General features: G+C 38.0%; 1 protein-coding gene across 3 annotated transcripts in view; it reads left to right on the top strand.

The window, feature by feature from the left end:
- The window catches only part of MCF2L2 (MCF.2 cell line derived transforming sequence-like 2), a 238,246-nt gene that overhangs the window by 77,664 nt on the left and 137,783 nt on the right, over positions 1–22,799 (top strand). For 2 of the 3 annotated variants that reach the window (XM_025451559.1, XM_025451556.3), the window contains 2 exons: positions 2,212–2,331; positions 19,094–19,210. In XM_025451559.1, coding sequence (XP_025307344.1) covers positions 2,320–2,331; positions 19,094–19,210 — 129 coding nt within the window. In that variant the 5' untranslated portion in view covers positions 2,212–2,319. Of the gene's footprint in view, positions 1–2,211; positions 2,332–5,331; positions 5,466–19,093; positions 19,211–22,799 lie in introns of those variants that run through there. The other variant, XM_025451561.3, reaches the window with a different exon arrangement.

Here is a 22,799-nt window from a genome sequence, read left to right as displayed (position 1 = left end):
AGCAGGCAAGGAGCCCGATGTGGGACTCGATCCCGAATCCTGGGATCACGCCCTGAGCAGAAGGCATACGCTCAGCTGCTGAGCCACCCAGGTGTTCCCACACACAGTATTTCAGAGGGTCCCAGCCCTTCTTTCTCACAGCAGTGCCCCCTCTTGATACATTGGCTTTCTAGCTATCACTTTCTCACTTTCCCCCACTCCTTTTCTGTGTTTCCTGGCATTGCCTCCTCAATAAAGTCTATACCCAAATCCTTATCTTAGGGTTTGCTTTGGAGGGTCACCCAAAGTGAGCCAATCTTCATTTCAGTATCAAATTAGTTTTTCACATATTGAAAGACACTGGGAAAAAACAGACAAAATATGATATGTGCTTGTTTTTGGTATGAGATTGTACAACCTTGGGTGAGTTTCCTTTTCCATCTAATTAGTCTGATTTTGATCCCTTTTTGTTGCCTTCAGCAAGTAGATGTATCCTTTCTCTCTGTAGGGACCTCAGGCCAGGAAACTCAAGCACATGGGCAGGCAGAGACATCTCAGGGAAGCCATGCCAGTATTTCTACCAAAGCACAGACTCTGTAGGGCAGCTGGGACTGGCTGAAGAGGATGGGTCATGGTAGGGTGATAATGAGCATGTGGAGGCTGGGATGGGATACTTAAACATACAAACATGCACATATATGGTGTCTCAGATCTAGAGCCTTAGCCAGAAAGACAAATAGTGTCTCAGCCCTGTTGTCCAATCATGACACAACAAAATGCAAGCTTTGTCTGTTTAGGAGCTTGCAATTCAAAGATGGGGGAAAGGAAGCCTCCCTTCCCTTTGTGTATGGATTGTTTTGTTCCTTTAGTTTAGTTTTGGTTATAGGATTTATTTTTGGAGTAAATACAATAGTTGTTGATGCCCTGAGACTTTAGACACTCGACAGTGCCCATGAATATTTTAGAGGACTGGCCTCAAGAGAGTTCTGGTTTCCCAGGACCCATAGACAATACTTAATGATAAATAATTCAGCCTGATTTGTTCAAGAATTACATTATCACTTTATGCATAAAATCCCTGTAGTGCAGGGATCCCAAAACCTGGCTTTCGGTCAGAATCTCTTCAAGTGCTTGTCGAAAATAGATGTGGGAACTTTATCCCAGTTCTAGTGAATTAGGATATTCCAGGGTAAAGACCAGATTACTTTTTAATAAGCACCTCAGAAGGTTGCTTTTGGCAACCTTTAGAAGGAGAGAAAGCCATGAGCGATGAGAGACTTGGAGTCCCAGTTATGCCGTTAAGTTGTTATATGAATCTGAGTTATCTCATTTCTCAGGACCTTGCCTCAGATGAAGGCAGTGCTTCCTGAAAGCAACTTGGCAATAACATGCATCAGGAACCATCAAAATACTAAGTCTTTGACTCAGTAATTCTTTTGGGAAACTATCCAAAGAAAATGTTCCAAAATGGGGATTAAGATGTTCATTTCAGTGTTATATATAAGTATAAAAATATGAAAATGCCTAAATCATTAGCAATAAGGGATTGGTTAAGTAAATTGTGTGCCCATAAAAAATAATATTTCCAAAGAATTTTTAATAACAGAAATAAGAGCTCATAGTATAATATTAAGTGAAAAAGCAGGTTACAAAATATTTCTACAGTATGAGCTTAACCATGATAAAGATATTTCAGCAGAGAAAATTGCCTGTAAGTAATTAGATTGAAGTATTAAAAATAGGTATGAGATCATGGGTGGTTTTGCTGGCTTTTTTTCTAATGAAAACTTTTATTAATTTCCATTTTTTCTGTAAGGAGTATGAAATACTTTTATAATCAGAGAATATTTTGCTTTTTGATTTGTTATGATTCTTTTATATTTTATTTATTTATTCATGAGAGACACACAGAGTGAGGCAGAGATATAGGCAGAGGGAGAAGCAGGCTCCCTGCAGCCTGATGTGGGACTCGATCCCAGGACCTTGGGATCACACCCTGGGCCAAAGGCAGACGCTCAACCACTGAGTCACCCAGGCATCCCATTTGTGATGATTTTTAAGGAAGGGTTTGGATTATTCAAACACTATCTCTTTCAGCTCTGAAATCCTATGATATATACTTTAATTCTTTGGCATCTCTGATGTCTACTTAAAATTTCCTGTCTGTGATCTTGGGCAAGAAAAGACCAATGGATGTGACATTTGCCCTGACACTTTCCATAATCCTTCCAGGTAGCATTTCCAGGAAACTTGCAGCTCATATTCATCCTTCGTCCATCTCGCTTTATCCAGAGGACATTCACTGACATTGGCATTAAATATTATCGAGATGAATTTAAAATGAAAGTTCCGGTAAGCATGACTTTTCGTCTTTTCTGCATTTGGCCAGGGCCTGTGGAGAAGATGGCATTTGAGCTGAGTTTCTAAGGAAGGTAGGATGCCACAGACAGAGAGAGGAGGGCATTCTGGGTAGAGGGAACAGCATGTATAAGGACACAGAGGAGAAAACACTTTATGTGAGGTCCATGGGGAAGCCCTGTTCTTGTTGAGATATATATAGGAGAATTGTTTGGAAGAGAAAAAGGGTAGAAAACATGGAATATGTTTTCAATGTGAGGACAAGAGGTCTAGATTTTATTCAGTAGGCAGTGGGGATCCCCTGAAGGTTTTTCAGTTGGGGAGTGACTTAGGTAAAGTGGTATTAAAGTTATGTAATCTAAAGGTGGTACCCAAGACTGTAGAAAGTGATTGAAAGAGGGAGAGGTATTATAATAGTATGGGTAAAAGCAAATAAAGAGTCTAAAATATAGGAGTGACATAAATATAGGCAACTGTAGAGTAAAAATAAAACCAATATGATATTCATAAAAGGAAGACAAATTAAAATGAGAAGATTAAATATTTTACTGGCAACTTTGGCAGAGATATGGAGGAAGCAGGCACTTTCATACTTTGCTGATTGGAATGAAGTTGGTAATGACCAATATGGAGGACTAATTTGTAGTGTTTATCAAAAATTAAAGTATATACACTCATTGACCTTTCTATAAAAGTTATTCTACAGATAGTCTCACACGTGCTGAAGTCTGCATATACAATGATATTAATTACTAAATTGTTTGTAATAATAAACGATTAGAAACAACATAATGACCACAAGGGAGTAGTTAATAAAAAATGGTTTATGCAATCAGTTAAATACTTTGTAACCATCAAAAAAGTGATAAGGCATGATACAACCACAGTGAAAACAGGTAGCAGTTAACATATACCTAACCTAATGTAAGAAATACGACAGAGGATCATAGTGGGAGGGAAGAAAACACAGAATGGGAAGAAGTCAGAGAGGGAGACAAAGCATAAGAGACTCTTAACTATGGGAAAGAAACTGAGGGCTGCTAGAGGGGAGGGGGGTGGGAAGATGGAGTGTCTGGGTGATGGATATTGAGGGCACATGATGTAATGAGCACGGGGTGTTATATAAGACTGGTGAATCACTGAACTCTACATCTGAAATTAATGGTGTTCTGTATGTTGGCTAATTGAATTGAAATAACAAAAATACACCTAACCTATGACCCAACCAAGAGAAATGAAAAGATGTGTCCACAAAAAGAGATGTATAAAAGAATGTCCATCAACATGTGAATGGATGCAGAATTTGTGGCATAGTCACATATGGGATAACATTAAGCAATAAAAAAGAGTGAAATACTGATATATATAACAACATGGACTCATCTCTAGAATATTCTCTTAAAAGAAAAATTAGACACTAAAGAGTATATGTTCTGTGATTCTTTTTTATATACGAAGAGGCAAAACTAACCTAGAAAATCGCAGGGATGGCTGCTATTAGGGGTGGGGGAGTGGAGATTGGGAGGAGACACAAGGGAATTTTCTGGGGAGATGTGTATCTTGATTGGATGGTGTAACATGTGTGTATACAGTTGTCAGAACTAATTGAACTATATACCCTTAAAATTTGTGCATTTTATTAATATAAATGACATCTCAACTGAAAAAGAAAAAAAAGGAAAAAATAGGTAAGATGAATCTATAGTGACAGAAAAGTTGCTAATACATATTTTGTTTAGTTGGAAATAATCTCAAACTCAGAAAAATTTTGAGAATAAGATTAGTACAAAGAACATTCTAACATTCTATGCCCTTTACTCAGATTCATTCACCTATTGTTAACATTTTATCCCCATTTGCTTTATTATTTACTTATTATTTGCTTCTCTCTATAGATGTATTCATCTCTCTCTTTCTCTCTAATATTATACGTATATAAATATGTATATTTCTCTATTCATAGTATGTATAAATTTATATATTAAGATGTATGTAAATATGTGTATTATACATATATGTAAATATGTGTACCAGAAAATGGTTTATGCAATCAGTTAAATACTTTGTAAACATTTTTAATGTATTTGTATATACAAGATCTAGTTTAGGATCAGATGTTACATACGGTTGTCATGTCTCTTCAGTTTCCTTTAATTGGAAACATTTCCAATTTCCACAATCTTTCTTTTTTTTCTTTTTTCACAATCTTTCTTTGTCTTCTATGACATTAGCATTTTGGAAGAATACAATCCCTTAAAAAAAAACTTGCCACATTTGGGGGTCATGTGATGATTTCTCAGTATTCAATTCAGGTTATACATTCCTAGCTGGAATACTACTTAAATGATGTCATGTCCTTCTCAGAGTATCACATGTGGAGAACACAGTGTTGATCTGTCCCCTCACTGGTAACATTAATTTTGATCCCCTAGTCAAGATGTTGCCCAATTTCTTAAATGTATTATATTTCCATTGCCACTAATACAGAATCTTTGGAGAAACACTTTAAGACCATACAAATAGGGATCCCTGGGTGGCGCAGTGGTTTGGCGCCTGCCTTTGGCTCAGGGCGCGATCCTGGAGACCTGGGATCGATTCCCACGTCGGGCTCCCGGTGCATGGAGCCTGCTTCTCCCTCTGCCTGTGTCTCTGCCTCTCTCTCTCTCTCTCTGTGTGTGACTATCATTAAAAAAAAAAAAAAAACCATACAAATATCCTGCTCCTCAAAAGATTCCTCTCTATATTTAATATCTATTGATAATTCTTGCCTGGAATGATCTTTATTAAATTGATTGCAAAATAATGCTGTCACAACTATAATACTCTTTGAACACATACTAATCCAAAGTTGGTATTCTACTGTAAGCTAGAACTTTCCCTTCTCCCTTATTTATTTGTCTATTATCATTAGACATATATGTATGTCTCTCTCTATATAAATATATTTATTTATTCTAGAAATCATGGAGTTCACACTGGTACTTTAAATTTTAGGTCATCATCAGTGATCCATTGTGTAGGAAACTTCACACTACTTGCATATAAAAAAGAATTTAACCTTTAACATTAAAATGTCTGGCAAATTCCAGAAAGCATCCATCAGGAATGCAAGATACTTTTAATAAAAAGTAAGTTACATAGTAGGTGGTAAAAAAAATAAAAACTTTTAGGTAACCTAAGATGTATTTTTAAGGGGGGATAAAAGCAAAGGGAAAGTAGTATGGATAGTATACTTCCATTTGAATAAAGTAGGAGTGGCATGTATGTGACTCTATATGCATGGATCACCTTGGGAAGATTATGTAAGATATCTAGAAACTGGTTGAAGTGGTTGCCTTCTGGATGTAGAACTGGAGGTCTGGGGGTAGGGGTGCGAGGAAGACTGTTTTCAATTTATCTAGACTCTATTCGAATTTATTGTCATACACACATATTATCTGGCCAAAACAAAAAACCTTGCTTTAATTGAAATTGCTCTGAGAAAATTTAATCCATCTTAATGAAAACTGATTATCTCTGATAAGAGATTTTTCTATTTCTTTTTCTAGTCTTATTTTCCCTCTTTTGGTTTCATTTTATATTAATAGTCAAACTTCCTAAAATACTTTTTCCCTATACTTTAGGTGTTAACCAGACAAAAAATGTATTTCCTGTTCTATTTTAAATATATGTTTCAAAATATTTGAGTGTTTAAGAGAAATGTGAGCCATGAGTTTCTTATTCTGTTTTACTGAACTGAGTAACAACATTGAGAAAGAGATGACTTACAAGAAATGAATGAACTTATTATAATCCTCATAAGCTTCTTCCCCTTCAGAGATAAAATTGTTTCTTGTCACTCAAAAAGGTTTTGAGTTAGAACTAAGCATTTGATCAAATGTCATGTATGTGTTTCCCTGGTTGTGTATAAAATATACCTCTTCAAGGATAATATGTATTCAGATACTTATGTGATTTATGTGCTGCTGCTTTTTATGTGTACATCTATACTAAAGAGAGAAGACCATCTACTTGATCTTCATAGTATGTCTTTAGTTACTTCTGTATGCAGTAATGTATGCTGATTCGTTACCCATCATACTCTCAATTTTAAACTTAAAATCAACTTTAAAAAAATACTTTATTTATTCATGACAGACAGAGAGAGAGAGAGAGAGAGAGAGAGAGAGAGGCAGAGACACAGGCAGAGGGAGGAGCAGGCTCCATGCAGGGAACCCAACGTGGGACTCGATCCCAGGTCTCCAGGATTAGGCCCTGGGCTGAAGGCAGCGCTAAACCGCTGGGCCACCCGGGCTGCCCTAAAATCAACTTTCAAAAGAAAAGTTATTTAATTGAGAGAGAGAGATAGAGCAGATAAGTGAGAACACGAGTAGGGGGAGAGGGACAGAGAGAGAGGGAGAAGAAGGATCCCCACTGAGCAGGAAGCCCCATGCCAGCTCAATCCCAAGACCCTGGGATCATGACCTGAGCCAAAGGCAGACACTTAACCAACTGAGCTACCCAGGTATCCCCATTAAGAGTCTCTTATGGTTTGTTTCCCTCTCTCCCTTTCCCCCTGCCCCCCTTCCCATATGCTCATCTGTTTTCTTTCTTAAATTCCACATATGAGTGAGAGCATATGATATGTCTTTCTCTTATTTCACTTAGCATAATACACTCTAGCTCCATCCACATCATTGCAAAAGGCAAGATTTTATTCTTTTTGTTGGCTGAGTAATATCCCACTGTGTGTGTGTGTGTGTGTGTATAAAATCTATGTATATCTGTATATATATCTATATATCTGTATTTTTCTATATATATCTCCCTCACATCTTCTTTATCCATTCATCAGTTGATGGACATTTGGGCTCTTTCCATACTTTGGCTATAATAATGCTGCTGTAAACATCAGGATGCATGTACCACTACAGATCTGTATTTTTGTATCCTTTGGCAAATACCTGCTAGTGCAATTGCTGGGTTGTAGGGTAGTTCTATTTTTAGCTTTGTGAGGACCCTCCATACTGTTCTCCAGAGCCACTGCACCAGTTTGCATTCCTACCAACAGTATAAGAGGGCTCCCTTTCTCCTCATCCTCACTAACACCTCGTTTCTGGTGTTGTTAATTTTAGCCATTCTCACAGGTGTGATATGATATCTCATCATGGTTTTGATTTGTATTTCTCTGATGATAAGTGCTGTTGAACATCATCTTGAGTGTCTGTTAATCATCTGGATGTCTTCTTTGGAAAAACTGTCTATTCATGTCTTCTGCCCATTTCTTAACTGGATTATTATTTTTTTTTTGGGGGGGTGTTGAATTGATAGGTTCTTTACAGATTTTGCATACTAACCCTTTATCTGATATCTTTTCCCATTCTGCAGGCTGCCTTTTTGTTTTGTTGATTGTTTCCTTCACTGTGCAGAAGCCTTCTATCTTGTTAAGTCCTAATAGTTCACTTTTGCCTTGTTTTCCTTACCTCTGGCGATGTGGCTAGTAACAAGTTGCTACAGCTGAGGTCAAAGAGGTTTCTGCCTGTCTTCTCCTCTAAGATTTTGATGATTTCCTGTCTTACACTTAGGTCTTTCATCTATTTTTAATTTATTGCTGTGTATGATATAAGAAAGTGGTCCAGTTTCATTCTTCTGCATGTGGCTGTCCAATTTTCCCAACATCATTTGTTGAAGAGACTGTGTTTTTTCCATTGAATATTCTTTCCTGCTTTGTCGAAGGTTAGTTGACCATATAGTTGTGGGTCCAATTCTGGATTCTCAATTCTGTTTCATTGATCTGTGTGTCTATTTTTATGCCAGTGCCATACTGTCTTGATGACTACAGCTTTGTAATATAGCTTGAAATCTGGAATCGTGATGCCTCCAGTTTTGGTTTTCTTTTTCAGGATTGCTTTGGTTATTCAGGGTCTTTTGTAGTTCCATACAAGTTTTAGAATTGTTTATTCTAACTCTGTGAAGAATGCTGGTGTTATTTTGATAGGGATTGCCTTAAATGTTAAATATGTAGATTGCTTTGGGTAGTATAGATGTTTTAGTGATGTTTGTTCTTCTAATCCATTAGCATGGCATGCTTTTCCATTTCTTTGTGTCCTCTTCAATTTCTTTTATAAGTATTCTATAGTTTTTCAGGGTACAGATCTTTCACATCTTTGGTTAGGTTTATTCCTAGGTATCTTATTGTTTTTGGTGCAATTGTAAATGGGGGTTGGTTTCTTGATTTCTTTCTCTGCTACTTCATTATTGCTGTATAGAAATACAACAGATTTCTGCACATTGATTTTATATCCTGCAAGTTTGCTGAATTCATGAATTAGTTCTAGCAGTTTTTTTGGTGTAGTCTTTTGGGTTTTCTACATTGAGTATCATGTCATCTGCAAATAGTGAAAGTTTGGCTTCTTCCTTGTCAATTTGAATGCCTTCTATTTCTTTTTGTTATCTGAATGTTGAGGCTAAGACTTGTAGAACTGTGTTAAAAGTAATGGTGAGAGTGGACATCCCTGTCTTGTTGAAAGGCTCTCAGTTTTTCCCCATTGAGGATGATATTAGCTATGGGTCTTTCATATATGGTCTTTATGATGTTGAGATATGTTCTCTCTGTCCCTACTTTTTAAGGATTTTTAATCAAGAAAGGATGCTGTATTTTGTCAAATGCTTTTTCTGCATCTATTGAGAGGATCATATGATTCTTATCCTTTCTTTTATTAATGTGGTGTATCGTATTGATTGATTTGTGGATGTTGAACCACCACTGCAGCCCAAGAATAAATCCTACTTGGTCGTGGTGAATAATCCTTTTAAAGTACTGTTGAATCTGATTATCCAGTATGTCATTAAGAATTTTTGCATCCATGTTCATCAAAGATATTGGTCTTACTTCATTTTTAAAACATGGTTGTGATATTAGCACTTTACTTTGTAGTTCACTGGCCTCTCTTATTACATCTCCCTACTCTTTTCTAGTTAGATGATAGTTATATTTTCACAGGTTGAGGGGTGAAAGGAGTTCATTTCCTAGGACTCTTAAGAATTAGGTGGTTCAAGTATGTAATTATTGTTAAGTCACTTAGCCTCACCATACCTTTACTCAAGGAGAAGGGTGTTTTAATATAGCAGTGAATTTTGGAGAACCTATTGCTGGCATTTACTATTCTGAAACAGCTGTATTAGCACTTACCTCACAAAATGTTATGTGAAGTGGCTAAGGCAGTCTTGCAAAAATTTTTCCAGAGGCTATAGATGTACAAATCAGTTTTTAAAAATGGAATTTGTGACAAAATACAAGAAATACTCCTTTCATAATTAGGAGATCATATATCTCCTTGAAGAAATAGCTTAAAGCAACTGTAAGTAAGAATATAATTGTAGGGGATCCCTGGGTGGCGCAGCGGTTCGGTGCCTGCCTTCAGCCCAGGGCGTGATCCTGGAGACCCGGGATCGAGTTCCCGTTGGGCTCCCTGTGTGGAGCCTGCTTCTCCCTCTGCCTGTGTCTCTGCTTCTCTCTCTCTCTCTCTCTCTCTCTCTGTCTATCATGAATAAATAAATAAAATCTTAAAAAAGAGAATATAATTGTATACTGAAAAGGAAAAAAATATGGCATTCTTAATTTATAGCAGCTATTCTCAGAATATAATTGTTGGCTATGGTATGGTAAAGTTGATTTATTCACATGAGGAAATGAGAAGGAAATGAGTGGGGGTCACTACATGCCATGGAAGGCCACAGGGGAAGCATCAGGTCTTGGCCAAGAGGCAGAAGCAGGAGGAAGTGAAAATCCTAGGCTAGTTTCTTTTTGGAGTTTCCACAGGGAAGGTAAGGCAGGGCAGTAAATAGTTTAGGACTGGCTAGTCTGAATACTTCCAGTGGGTTTGGGGTCATAGGGGCATTCTCTAGTAATCTGGGCATGATTTAGTGCAGATGAAATGTTGGCTTGGTATGTGATAGATAAGAAAGTAGTTGGGGATATGGGTTTAGGATCAATTACTAGATCATGGTGATTCTATTTTTAATTCCTTGAGGAACCCCACACTGTTTTCCACAGTGGCTGTACCAGTTTGCATTCCCACTAACAGTGCACAAGTGTTCCTTTTTCTCCACATCCTCACGCAAAACTTGTCATTTCTTATGTTTTTGATGTTTGTCATTGTGACAGGTGTGAGGTGATATCTCATTGTGGTTTTGATTTGCATTTCCCTGATGATGAGTAATGTTGAGCCTCTTTTCCTATGTCTGTTTGGGGGAATGTCTGTTCATGTCTTCTGCTTCTTTTTAATTGGATTATTTGTGGGATTTTGTGTGTGTGTGTGTGTGTGCGTGTGTGTGTGTGTTGAGTTCTGTAAGTTCTTTATATATTTTGGGTATTACCCCCTTACTGGCACTATCATTTGCAAATATCTTCTCCCATTCAGTAGACAGTCTTTTGGTTTTGTTGATAGTTTCCTTTGCTGTGCAAAAGTTTTTTACTTTGAGTAGTGCCAGTAGTTTAATTTGCTTTTGTTTCCCTTGCCTCAGGAGACATATCTAGAAAAATGTTTCTATGGCTGATGTGAAAGAAATTACTGCCTATGTTTTCTTCTAGGAATTTTATGGGTTTGGGTCTCACATTTAGGTCTTCCAACCATTTTGAATTTATTTTTGTTATGGTGTAAGAAAGTGGCCCAGCTTCATTCTTTTGCATGTGGCTGTCCAGTTTTCCCAGCACCCTTTGTTGAGGGGCTTCCCCCCCCATTGTATATTCTTGCCCCGTTTATCATGGATTGACTGACTATATAATCATGGATTTATTTCTGGACTGTCTGTTCTGTTGATCTGTGTGTCCATTTTTGTGGCAGTACCGTAGTGTTTTGATTACTAAAGCCTTGTACTATATCTTGAAATCTGGGATTGTGATAGCTCTGGCTTTGTTCTTCTTTCTCAAGATTGCTCTGACTATTCGGGGTATATTGTGGTCCTGTACAAATTTTAGGATTATTTGTTCTAGTTCTGTGAAAAATGCTATTGGTATTTTGATAGAGGTTGCATTAAATGTGTGGATTGCTTTGGGTAGTATGGACATTTTAATAATACTGGTTCTTCCAATCCATGAGCATGGAATATCTTCCCATTTGTTTGTGTCTTCTTCATTTTCTTTCATCAGTGTTTTATAGTTTTCAGAGAATAGGTCTTTCACCTTCTTGGTTAAGTTTTTTTCTTAGGTATTTTATTGTTTTGGTGCAGTTGTAAATGTGATTGTTTTCTTACTTTTTCTTTCTGCTACTTCACTGTTAGCATGTAGAAATGCAACAGGTTTTGTGTATTGATTTTGTATCCTGTGATTTTAATTGAATTCACTTATCAGTTCTAGTAGTTTTTTGGTGGTGACTTTAGGGTTTTCTATATATAGTATCATGGCATCTGCAAATAGTGACAGTTGTACTTCTTCCTTACCAATTTGGATACCTCTTATTTCTTTTTCTCGTCTGATTATTGTAGCTAGGACTTCTAGTACAATGTTGTGTAAAAGTAGTGAGAGTGGACATCTTTGTCTTGCTGCTGATCTTAGAGGAAAAGCTGTCAGTTTTTCCCCATTGAGTATGATGTTAGCTGTGGGTTTTTCATATATGGCCTTATTATGTTCAGATATGTTCCTTCTAAACCCACATTGCTAAGAGTTTTTATCATGAATGAATGTTGTACTTTGTCAAACACTTTTTCTGCATCTATTGAAGTGATATGGCTTTAATCTTTTCTCTTATTGATGTGATGTATCATGTTGATCGATTTGGGATTGTTGAACCACCTTTGCACCCCTTTGCACCCCAGAATAAATCCCACTTGATCGTGGGGAATGACTTTTTAAAATATATTGTTGGATTCAATTTGCTAATATTTTTGGGGGGGATGTTTGCATTTGTGTTCACTAGAGATATGTTTTGTAGTTTTTCTTTTTTTGTAATGTCTTTATCTGGTTTTGATATCAGGGTAGCAATGGTGGCTTCATAGAATGAATTTGGAAGTGTTCCTTCCTCTTTTGTTTTTTGGAATAGTTTAAGATGAATAGGTATTACCTTACCTCTTCTTTAAATATTTGATAGAATTCACCTGTGAAGCCATTTGTTCTGGACTTTTGTTTGTTGGGATTCAATTCATTGCTAGTAATTGGTCTATTCAAAATTTCTATTTCTTCCTGATTCAGTTTTGGCAGGTTAGATGTTTCTAGAAATGTATTTGCTTTTTTCTAGGTTTTCCAATTTTTGGCATATGATTTTTCGTAATATTCTCTTATAACCTTTTGTATTTCTTTGGTATTGGTTGTTATTTCTCCTCCATTTCTCATTTTACTTGAGTTCTTTCTCTTTCTCTCTCTTTGAGGAGTCTGGCTAAAAGTTTCTTTTGTAAGTTTATTTATTTTTATTTTTATTTTTTGGTAATCTCTGTATCCATTGTGGGGCTTGAACTCAACACAGAGATCATGAATCAGTGCTCGCTTCGGCAGCACATATACAGAGATCATGAATCAGCTGTTCTTCTGACTGAGCTAGCCAGGTGCCCTGAGTCTGGCTAAAAATTTCATAATTTTGTTTATCTTTTCAAAGAGCCACTCATCATTTCATTATTTCTTTCACTGTTTTTTGTTTCATTTATTTCACTCTTGTCATTATTTCCTTTCTTCTACTGACTATAGGCTTTGTTTATTCTTCTTTTTCTAGCTCCTTTAGTGCAACGTTAGGTTTGTTTGAGACTTTTTTTGCTTCCTGAGCTAGGCCTGTATTACTCTAATCTTCTTTCATAGAACAGCTTTTACTGCATCTGAAAGATCTGGACTGTTGTGCTTTCATTTTCATTTGTCTCCAGGGTGGGTATTTTTTTTTTCTCTTTGGTTTCTTGGTTGACCCATTCATTGTTCAGTAGCATGTTATTTAGCCTGTATGTATTTATGTTTTTTCTAAATTTTTTCTTGTGGTTGATTTCTAGTTTCATATCATTATGATCAGAAAAGATGCATGATATGATTTCAGTCTTTTTGAATTTATTAAGACTTGTTTTTTGGCTAACATGTGATCTATTCTGGAGAATGTTCCATATGCATTTGAAAAGAATACATTCTGCTGTTTTAGGATAGAATGTTCTGAATATATTTGCTAGGTCCATTTGGTCCCATGTGTCATTCAAAGTCATTGTTTCCTTGTTGATTTTCTGTATGGATGACCTAACCATTAATGTAAGTGGGGTGTTAATGTCCCCTACTATTATTGTATTACTACTGATTTCTTCCTTCATGTCTATTAATAGTTACCTTATGTATTTAGGTGCTTCCATGTTGGGTACATAAACATTTATAATTGTTATATCCTCTTGTTGGATTATACCCTTTATCATTATGTAGTGTCCTTCTTTGTCTCTTATTACAGTCTGTTTTATTTTTATTTTTTAAAAGATTTATTTATTTATTCATGATAGACACAGAGAGAGAGAGAGAGAGAGAGAGAGAGAGAGGCAGAGACACAGGCAGAGGGAGAAGCAGGCTCCATGCACCGGGAGCCGGACGTAGGACTCGATCCCGGGACTCCAGGATCGCGCCCTGGGCCAAAAGCAGGTGCTAAACCGCTGAGCCACCCAGGGATCCCCTTACAGTCTGTTTTAAAGTCTATTTTGTCTGATATAAGTATTGGTGTCCCAGCTTTCTTTTCACTGTCATTCGCATGGTAAATGTTCTTCCATTTTCTACTTTCAATCTGTATATGTTTTTAGGTCTGAAATGAGCCTTCTAGGTAGTGTATAGATAGGTTTTGCTCTTTTATCCATTTAGTCACCCTATGTCTTTTGATTCACAGTATATTCAAAGTAATTATTGATAGATACATACTTACTGCCATTTTGTTATGTATTTTCCAGTTGTTTTTGTAGTTCTTCTCTGCTCCTTTCTTCTTCTCTTATTCTCTTCCCTTATGGTTTAATGAGTTTCTTTAATGATATTCTTGGATTCCTTTCTTTTTGTTTTTTGTGTATCTATTATACGTTTTTGAGTATGTATGTTTGTGTGGTTATCATTGGGTTCATATGTAACATCTGATGCATAGAGCAGTCTATATTAAGTTGTTAGTCACTTAAGTTTGAACCCATTCTAAGATGAGTAAATTTTTACTCCCCCATCCTCCATGTTTTTTGTATATGATTTCATACTTTACATCCTTTAATTTTGTGAATCTTTTGACTGATTTCTGTAGATATAATTGATTTTACTGCTTTTGTGCTTTAACCTCCATATGGTTTTGTAAGTGACTCATCTACTACTTTTTTTTAAAAGCTTATTTATTTAAGGTATCTCTACATCTAATGTGGGGCTCACACTCATAACCTTGAGGTCAAGAGCTGCATGCTCTTCCAACTAAGACAACCAGGCACCCCTCATCTACTACTTTCTATTATGTCTGCATTTAGTTTTGAAATTTTTTTCCTTTCATAATTCTCTTGCTCCTGATTATGGCCTTTTCTTTCCATTCAAATAATTCCCTTCATGGTTTCTTGTAGGGCTGTTTTAGTGGTGATGAATTCCTTTACCTTTTATTTGTCTGAGAAACTCTGTCTTTCCCTCTAATCTGAATAGTAATCTTGTTGGATGGAATATTCTTGTTCATAGGCATTTTTTTCTTTAAGCACTTTGAATATATCATGCTACTCTCTTCTGGCCTGCAGAATTTCTGCTGAAAAAACACATACAGAGTTTCCCTTGTATGTAACTGTTTTCTTTTCTCTCGCTGTTTTAAAAATTCTCTATCACTACTTTTTGCCATCTTAATTACTATCTGTCTTGGCATGGACCTCCATGGGTTGATTTGTTGGGGGCTCTCTGTGCCTCTTAGATGTGAGTTTCTGACTCCTTTCTCAGATTTGGGGAGTTTTTAGCTATTATTTAAGTAATTCTATGCCTCCTTTTCTCTCTTTTTTTCTTCTGGGGTCCCTTTAATGCTAATATTATTATGCTTGATGATGTCACTGAGTTTCCTTAAGCTAATCTTGGCTTTTATTATTCTTCTTCCTTTTTGCTATTAAGCTTGATTGCCTTCTTTTTTTCCCCTCCTTGGGCCTGGCTACCCAAAGCAGAGAGCATGGTTGCTTTTTATTACTCTGTATTTCAAATCACTGATCTGTTCTTCTGCCTTCTCTAATTTGCTATTGATACTCTCTAGTGCATTTTTAATTTCAGTTATTGAGTTCTTCATCTCTGATAGGTTCTCTTTTTTTAATTTTTAAAATTTATTTATGATAGTCACACACTGAGAGAGAGAGAGAGAGGCAGAGACACAGGCAGAGGGAGAAGCAGGCTCCATGCACCGGGAGCCCGACATGGGATTCGATCCCGGGTCTCCAGGATCGTGCCCTGGGCCAAAGGCAGGCGCCAAACCGCTGCGCCACCCAGGGATCCCTCTGATAGGTTCTTTTTAATATTTTCTATCTCTTTGTTAAAGGTCTCAGTGAGATCCTCCATTGTTTTCTCAAGTCCAGTGAGTGTCTTTATGACCATCATTTTGAATTCTTTATTAAGCATATTACTTATCTGTTTCATTTAACTCTTTTAAAAAATATTTATTTTAGAGAGAAAAAGAGAGCACATGTGCACATGAGTGAGGGTAGGGGCAGAAAGGAGGAGGACAGAATCCTTAAGCAGACTCCGCTGAGTGTGAAGCCTGATGTGGGGCTTGATCTCAGGACCCTGAGATCATGACCTACACTGGAATTAAGAGTTGGATACTTAACTGACTGAGCCACCCAGGTGCCCCTCATTTAACTTTTTTAACTGTAGTTTTTGTCCTATTCTCTCATTTGGGGCATAATCCTATCTCTTTATTTTGTCAGACTCTCTGTGTCTATTTCTATGTATTTGGAAAATCAGTTCTGTCTTCTCCTCTTGAAAGTAGCAGCCTTATGAAGAAGAGGTCCTATGGTGCCCTGTAGCATAGTGCCCCATGTTTACCTGAACCAGGTGCTTTAGGGGTGTCTCCTTTGTGGGTTGTGTGTGTCTTACTGGTGTGGCTAAGCCTTGTTTGCCTTCAGTCCAGTTGGCTGCAATGGCCGACTTTGCCTGTCGTGGGTGCATAAGGCAGTTTGTTCTCTGTGCTGTTAAAGGGCTGGTCTGGGGCCCACTGTAGGCTTGTAGTTGGATGATGCCAGCCCTCATATGCCTACCTCAGCCCATCTGCCAGGGCTGCAGCGGTACTGAACTGCAGGGTGCTCTCCCATCCTGCCCCCTGAGAGCCTTGTTGGATGGGGCTGGCAGTTAGACCATCTGCTGAGACTAGTCACACTAATGTTATCTTCTTCTCTCCCCAGGGCAGTAGTTACTTTGGAGTGGCACTGGTCCCTGCTGGGGTTGCTTGCTGGATGTGTCTTAGCAGGAGCCACTTTGGAGGGACATCTGAAGAGTGGGGTGAGGTGGATGAGGTGGATTTGCAGGAGAATGCAGAAGTGGGGTGTGTGGTTTTAGCAAGCTATGAGAGAGTGTTTGATCTGGTATCCACAGGTGTCTGGTTATCTAGGCTGGATCGGGGTGGGGGTGCTGGTGAGATGGCACCTGCTAGGGCTTTGTTCTAGGAGAAGTCACCTAAAGATCCCTGCCCCTCTAAAGCAGGTTCTGAGATTAGTAACTAAATCTCCTTCCCATATACCCCTGATGCCTTCAGACTGTTGCTTCTATACTGTATCTCGGCTCGGTTGTTTGTTATGCTGGCTCCTTAAGAATGGGAGTTCGGTTTCCTGTTGCCCTCTGTATGTCTCAGAGCTAAGCCTGCTGATTTTTAAAGTACCTATAGTTAAGCCCTACTGATTGTAAAAAGTCACAAAGTTAAGAAGCCCCATTGGTTTTTAAAGCCAAATGTTATGGGACTTGCCTTCCCAGTGCAGGTCCCTTGTGCTCCAGGTGCCTGGTGTGGGGTCTCTTCCTCTCCCTTCTCCTGCTTGTGGTGTCCCTGCTGTTGGTGGTTATGTCTCCCTGGGAGTTTGGTTCCTAATTGCATCTCTGCTCCCCCCACCTCTTTCTGTGTGGCCTCCTCTCTGTCAACTGTGGAAAGTCTGTTCTGCTGGCCTTTGTGTTTTCTGAGTTAGCGGCACTGACATGGCTCTTACCTAGGTATGTCTGTGGGCTGAGTGCGCTCAGGGTCCTCCTACTCCACCATTTTTTCAGAAGTCCTCTTTGCCCATTTTTTTTAAACATTTTTTAAAATTTTTATTTATATATGATAGTCACACAGAGAGAGAGAGAGGCAGAGACACAGGCAGAGGGAGAAGAGGCTCCATGCAGGCTCCATGCACCAGGAGCCTGATGTGGGATTCGATCCCGGGTCTCCAGGATCGCGCCCTGGGCCAAAGGCAGGCGCTAAACCGCTGCGCCACCCAGGGATCCCTTCTTTGCCCATTTTTAATTATGTTTTTTTTTTTTCATTTTTAGCTTCCAATTTAAAATTTCTCTTGGTCCACTCAGCTAAAGATGACAAGGCAGAGTCCTGGGAAGCATGGAACACATGTGTCCCTCTCCTGTTCAGTTACATGGAACAGAAGATGTACAGCCTGGCAGGATGTGTTTTTTAAAATTCCAGGTTGTGTGGTAGAGTTACTTCTGCCTAATAAGATGTTCCACATTGGTATTTTTAAAAAAACTCCACGCAGCCCTGGTGACTTAGCGGTTTAGCACTGCCTTCAGCTTAGGGTTTAGCACTGCCTTCTCTCTGTCTCTATGAATAAATAAATAAAATCTTAAAAAAAAACAAAACCCAAAAAACTCCAAGTGTTACCATACCAATTAATATTTCAAAAAGCAAAATATATTGGCAATTTCTTGTTTTGTGTCCTGTAATTTCTAATTTTAGAAAGACTAAAAATCTTTTTGGAATTCCCAAAAGTGGTTTAAAATTTTTTAGCAGGGAAAGGCATAGATTAATTCAGGTTTGGTTTCTTTCCACTTTTTCTCATGTTATAAAGGTAATTTTTAAAAATTCCCAAACTTTTAGGGTGCCTAGTTGGATCAGCTGATCAGCATGGGCTTGTTCATCAGCCAGATTGTTAATTTATAAAAATCTACTCCCTATTATCTCCAAATGTCCTCCATGCAGGATGAATCTGGGGCATATCAACATCAGCATAGTAAATCTTTTTTTTTTTTAAGATTTTTAAAAATTTATTTATTCATGAGAGACACACAGAGAGAGAGAGAGAGACAGAGACACAGGCAGAGGGAGAAGCAGGCTCCATGCAGGGAGCCCGACGTGCGACTCCATACCAAGTCTACAGGATCAGGCCCTGGGCTGAAGGCAGCGCTAAACAGCTGAGCCACCCGGGCTGCCCCCAGTAGTATATCTTTTTAATACACACTCCTCAGTAGGTCCCCATATTCTAATTTTATTTTGGTGTTCACCAGCCTACCCCTTATTGGGCTTCTCATTGCATATTTTTAGGTCTCAATAGAGCACTTGATTTTGGTGGCTGAAGAGTATACTTTAGCCTGGGAACTTTAGCCAAAAATTCACCTAAAGTAAGACCAGACTTGTAGGTAGCTTAGAACTGTGTTCCCTGAACCATGTGACCATTTTGTCACAGACTATGCAATCTTTGGTATTCCTTGCTTAAAGGAGGAAAATGCCAAAGGAGTATAAAACTTTCTCTGCTGGATGTAGTAACTCTACATATGAATTCCTGATCTTGCGAAGTTCAATGCTATTTAAATAACAATAGAATCTAGATGAGCTATTTAATTATCTGTGAGGAACACACTGATTTTTTTTGCCTATAGATCATTATGTTAAACTCTGCATCTGACCTTCACGGCTACATTGACAAAAACCAACTGACAGAGGATTTAGGGGGAACTTTGGAATACCGCCACAGTCAGTGGATAAATCATCGAACTGTGAGTACCAGCTTAACCTGCTCTTTATATGGTCTCTCTTTGTTTTCCAGAAGAGACAGTTAAAGATCAACTTTTGGGCAGTCGTTGCCCATGACTACCAAACATTGGGAAGGTTGGGTTTTCTAAGCCACAGGTTGGGGAAAAATGTGGTGGAGGGGAGGAGGCTAGGGCATGTCCTGTTGTCTCCCTACACCTCACCTCATCATCTGGCGTGGGAGTTTGGGGGCACTTGATTTAGGATACACCTGGGGAGTTTTCAACATACCGGCACCCTGCTATAAGTCAGAGAAATTAATTTACTTGATCAGGGTTGAGCCTCAGATATTAGCATTCCACACAATTCCCCAGATGATTCTAATGTACAGAAAGATTGAAACCCACCAAGTTAGAAGGAGTTGCGTTTGAATATGGTCACTATTACTTATTGTCTGATCTTGGGTCAGTTATTAAATATCTTTCAACTTGTTTTCTCCCCTATTAAAATGGAACTAACAGTGGTTTTCAGCTGGAGGCAATTTTAGACAGACATTTAAAAAGAAAAGATTTTATTTATTTCTTTGACAGAGAGTGAGCAAGCACATAAGCACCTGTTAATTTCCAGAATGTGTATTGAACATCTGTTATGTAGTAGGCCATCAACCAGTGCTGGGGTTACAGAGGTGAGCAGAAAGAAATTCAGTGCCTGTGCTCATTGGACCTTACAGACAGTGGGGAAGGCAGACATTAATCAAATAATCACACAGTGCCAAATTATAACTGTGATAAATGCTATGTAGCAAAGTTCAGTGATTCCTCTGCCTGAAAGTGAAGACATAGCCTTGTTCCTACCCCTGAAGCTGTGCACTGTTACCAGGACTCTCCCTGGTGGAACCTCTCCACAGTCAACCTGTGTACTCACCTTTTCCCCAATATTCCTAAGCTTGCCTGTCAGTGCCTTTTTGTACTCATGCTGTTTCATCAGCCTGGACCAGCTTTCCCCTTCATCACTATCTGCTAAAATCCTGTTCTCCTTACCGAGGCAAGTTTGACTCCAGAGCTCCACTTTTTTTAAAAAAGATTTTATTTATTTATTTATTTATTTGAGAGAGAGAGAGAGAGAGAGAGAGAACAAGCAGGGAGAGCTGCAGAGGGAGAAGGAGAAGCAGGTTCTCCACTGAGCAGGGAGTCCAACGTGGGGCTTGATCCCAGGACTCTGGGATCATGACCTGAGCCAAAGGCAAATGCTTCATCAACTGAGCCATGCAGGTGCCCTGGGACAGGCATTTTTTTTTTTTTTAATAGTCATAACTTGAGGAGTGTTACTGGCATCTAGTGGGTAGGAGCCAGGAATCTGCTAAGCACCTTATGCATGAGACAGCCCACCACAACAAAGAATTGTCCAGCCCAACTGTCAATAGAGCCAATGACAAGAAACCTCAGTCTAACAGAAACTACCTGAGAGTGGATGTGAGACTAAGTGGTGTAATGTGTGTGAAAGCATCTGACATGTAGTATTTTACTTTTCTCTACTCACTTATAGTAATGGTTATTCTGCTAAACTAGAAGGGTCAGTAATATGGAAGGAAAAGTGGGATTGAAACTCAAATGATAAAATGTTTCTGTATAAAGTTGTCACTCCCCTTTCCCCACTCTCTTAGTCCCTAGATCCTCAAAAAGACTAGGTTTTCTGAGCCAAGTCAGAAGCTCCCTTTACCACCTGGTGAAACTTGTGGTGTCAGTGCCCCTCTCTCTGTATTGGGTCACTTTAGAAATGTGTTGCTCAACATTTACCAATAAACACCTGAACGACATTTAATTAGGTAGAAGAATTCACTCTCTCTTAAAGTGTAAAATTTTGTGATTTTTCTTAAAAAAAGGAAATTTAAGAACTAAACAAAAATAGATTTCTAGCAACAGTGCATTTATTTCAAAGCTACAGATTCTAATCCTTCCCTCACTTCTTTGTATGCCATGTAATTTGAAGGAAGATACAACCCTTCCCAAAACCTAGAGGAAGACCTACAACCTGGGCAAGAACTCTTTGAACTTCTTATCAGTTTTATTGCAATAACGGTGATTTCAAGAGAAATCTTGGGAATGAAAAAAGGAATGGTGAAGTTCTTCATAATCACATGATTCTCACTAGACCTGAATAGAAAAGATATGGAGGGAAGCTTATGTAGAATATCTTACACAAGTAAGTGTAGTCAGGGTTGTCCTTGCAATTTCATTAAACTGTATGAGAAATGGAACTGGAGTGTTTCCAGCCTTTATTTCTTCACTTCCTAGGATATTATTACATTACTTTAATAATCAAAAGAATTTACTGTCCTGCCAGCTTTATTGGGCTAGCTAGGTCTCCCTTTGGCTCTGACTTTTCTACCAATCCTTTGTTTTATTATGTTATTAATGTTTTTCAAGTTGCCTCAGATCTTTCTTGAAATAACACACATTTGCAGCAAATGAATGAAGAAATAAAACAAATGCACCTTGACATCAAAGACAAGAATAGTTCTCTAAGAACTGAGGGAGGTAAAGAAGACTGAAGCCATGAACATAGATTATTTAAAAACATGGCATAAGCAGACGTGTGCATATACTTCCTACCCCAGGCCTCGTTCATGTCCATGGTTTAATACATGCATTTGTACATGTATTAAACATATTATAATGAGCTTTAAAAAATACAACTAGTATTCAAACATCAGAGGTATTTTTATATGCCTTTTGCACATTTTATGTATATATTTTATATATATATACATATATAATTAGAACTATAATATATACATGTATATTACATATATAATATATATAGATCCTTTTTTGGATAGTAGTGTACTTTCTGGATGTCAGATCTTTGAGACACATTAGAACTGAAAAGAACCTTAAAGATGATTTATTTCAATTACCTTATTTTACAGGTGAGGAAACTGACCTTCAAAGTAAAGAAGTGACTTATCCAAGGTTATATGGTTGAGTAGTGGCAGAGCCAAGACAAAGGCTGAGCACTTTTCCATTACTCTGTCAGCGTCAGGTCCTCTGTACCATTTCCAGGGTGATTGTTTGCTAATCAGATACCTGGAATCAAGTTAATTTGTTAATAGAACTCTCCATAGGAAACCTCTGGCTTTCCTCTATCTCCAGGTCAATATCTGCAGGCCTCACATTTGATTCTCAGAGTTGATGCTGGTATTATCATTACACTTGTAAGGTACTCTACTGTGCCCAAGTCCTTTCAGGTTTGCTATTCCTTTGATCCTTGAAAAAACCCTGCAAAAACAGAGTAATCATTATTCCCATTTTTCAAATAGAGATGCTAGGACTTAGAACAATACCTGGTTTATGCAAGATCACACAGTTAGAATCTGGACTTTAATTCAAGTCTTAAGGCTGTCAAAGCCAAGATCTTTTGTTGATCTGATTTTAAATGTAGTTTTGTTCAATTTAGTTTTTATTGCCAAGAGGTGGTATAGTATAGTGCTTAAGAGTGCTGGTCCTGAGTTTAATCCCAGATCTGACACTTATTTTTTTATATGACTTTGGGGAAATTACTCAACCTTAATATGCCTCAGTTTTCTCATCTATATAGAATGTGGTGATAATAGTA

Source organism: Canis lupus, chromosome 34 (assembly GCF_003254725.2).
Source record: "Canis lupus dingo isolate Sandy chromosome 34, ASM325472v2, whole genome shotgun sequence".
Lineage (NCBI taxonomy): Eukaryota > Metazoa > Chordata > Mammalia > Carnivora > Canidae > Canis > Canis lupus.
Note: the sequence above shows the minus strand (reverse complement) of the source record. Positions and strands in the feature narration are given on the sequence as shown.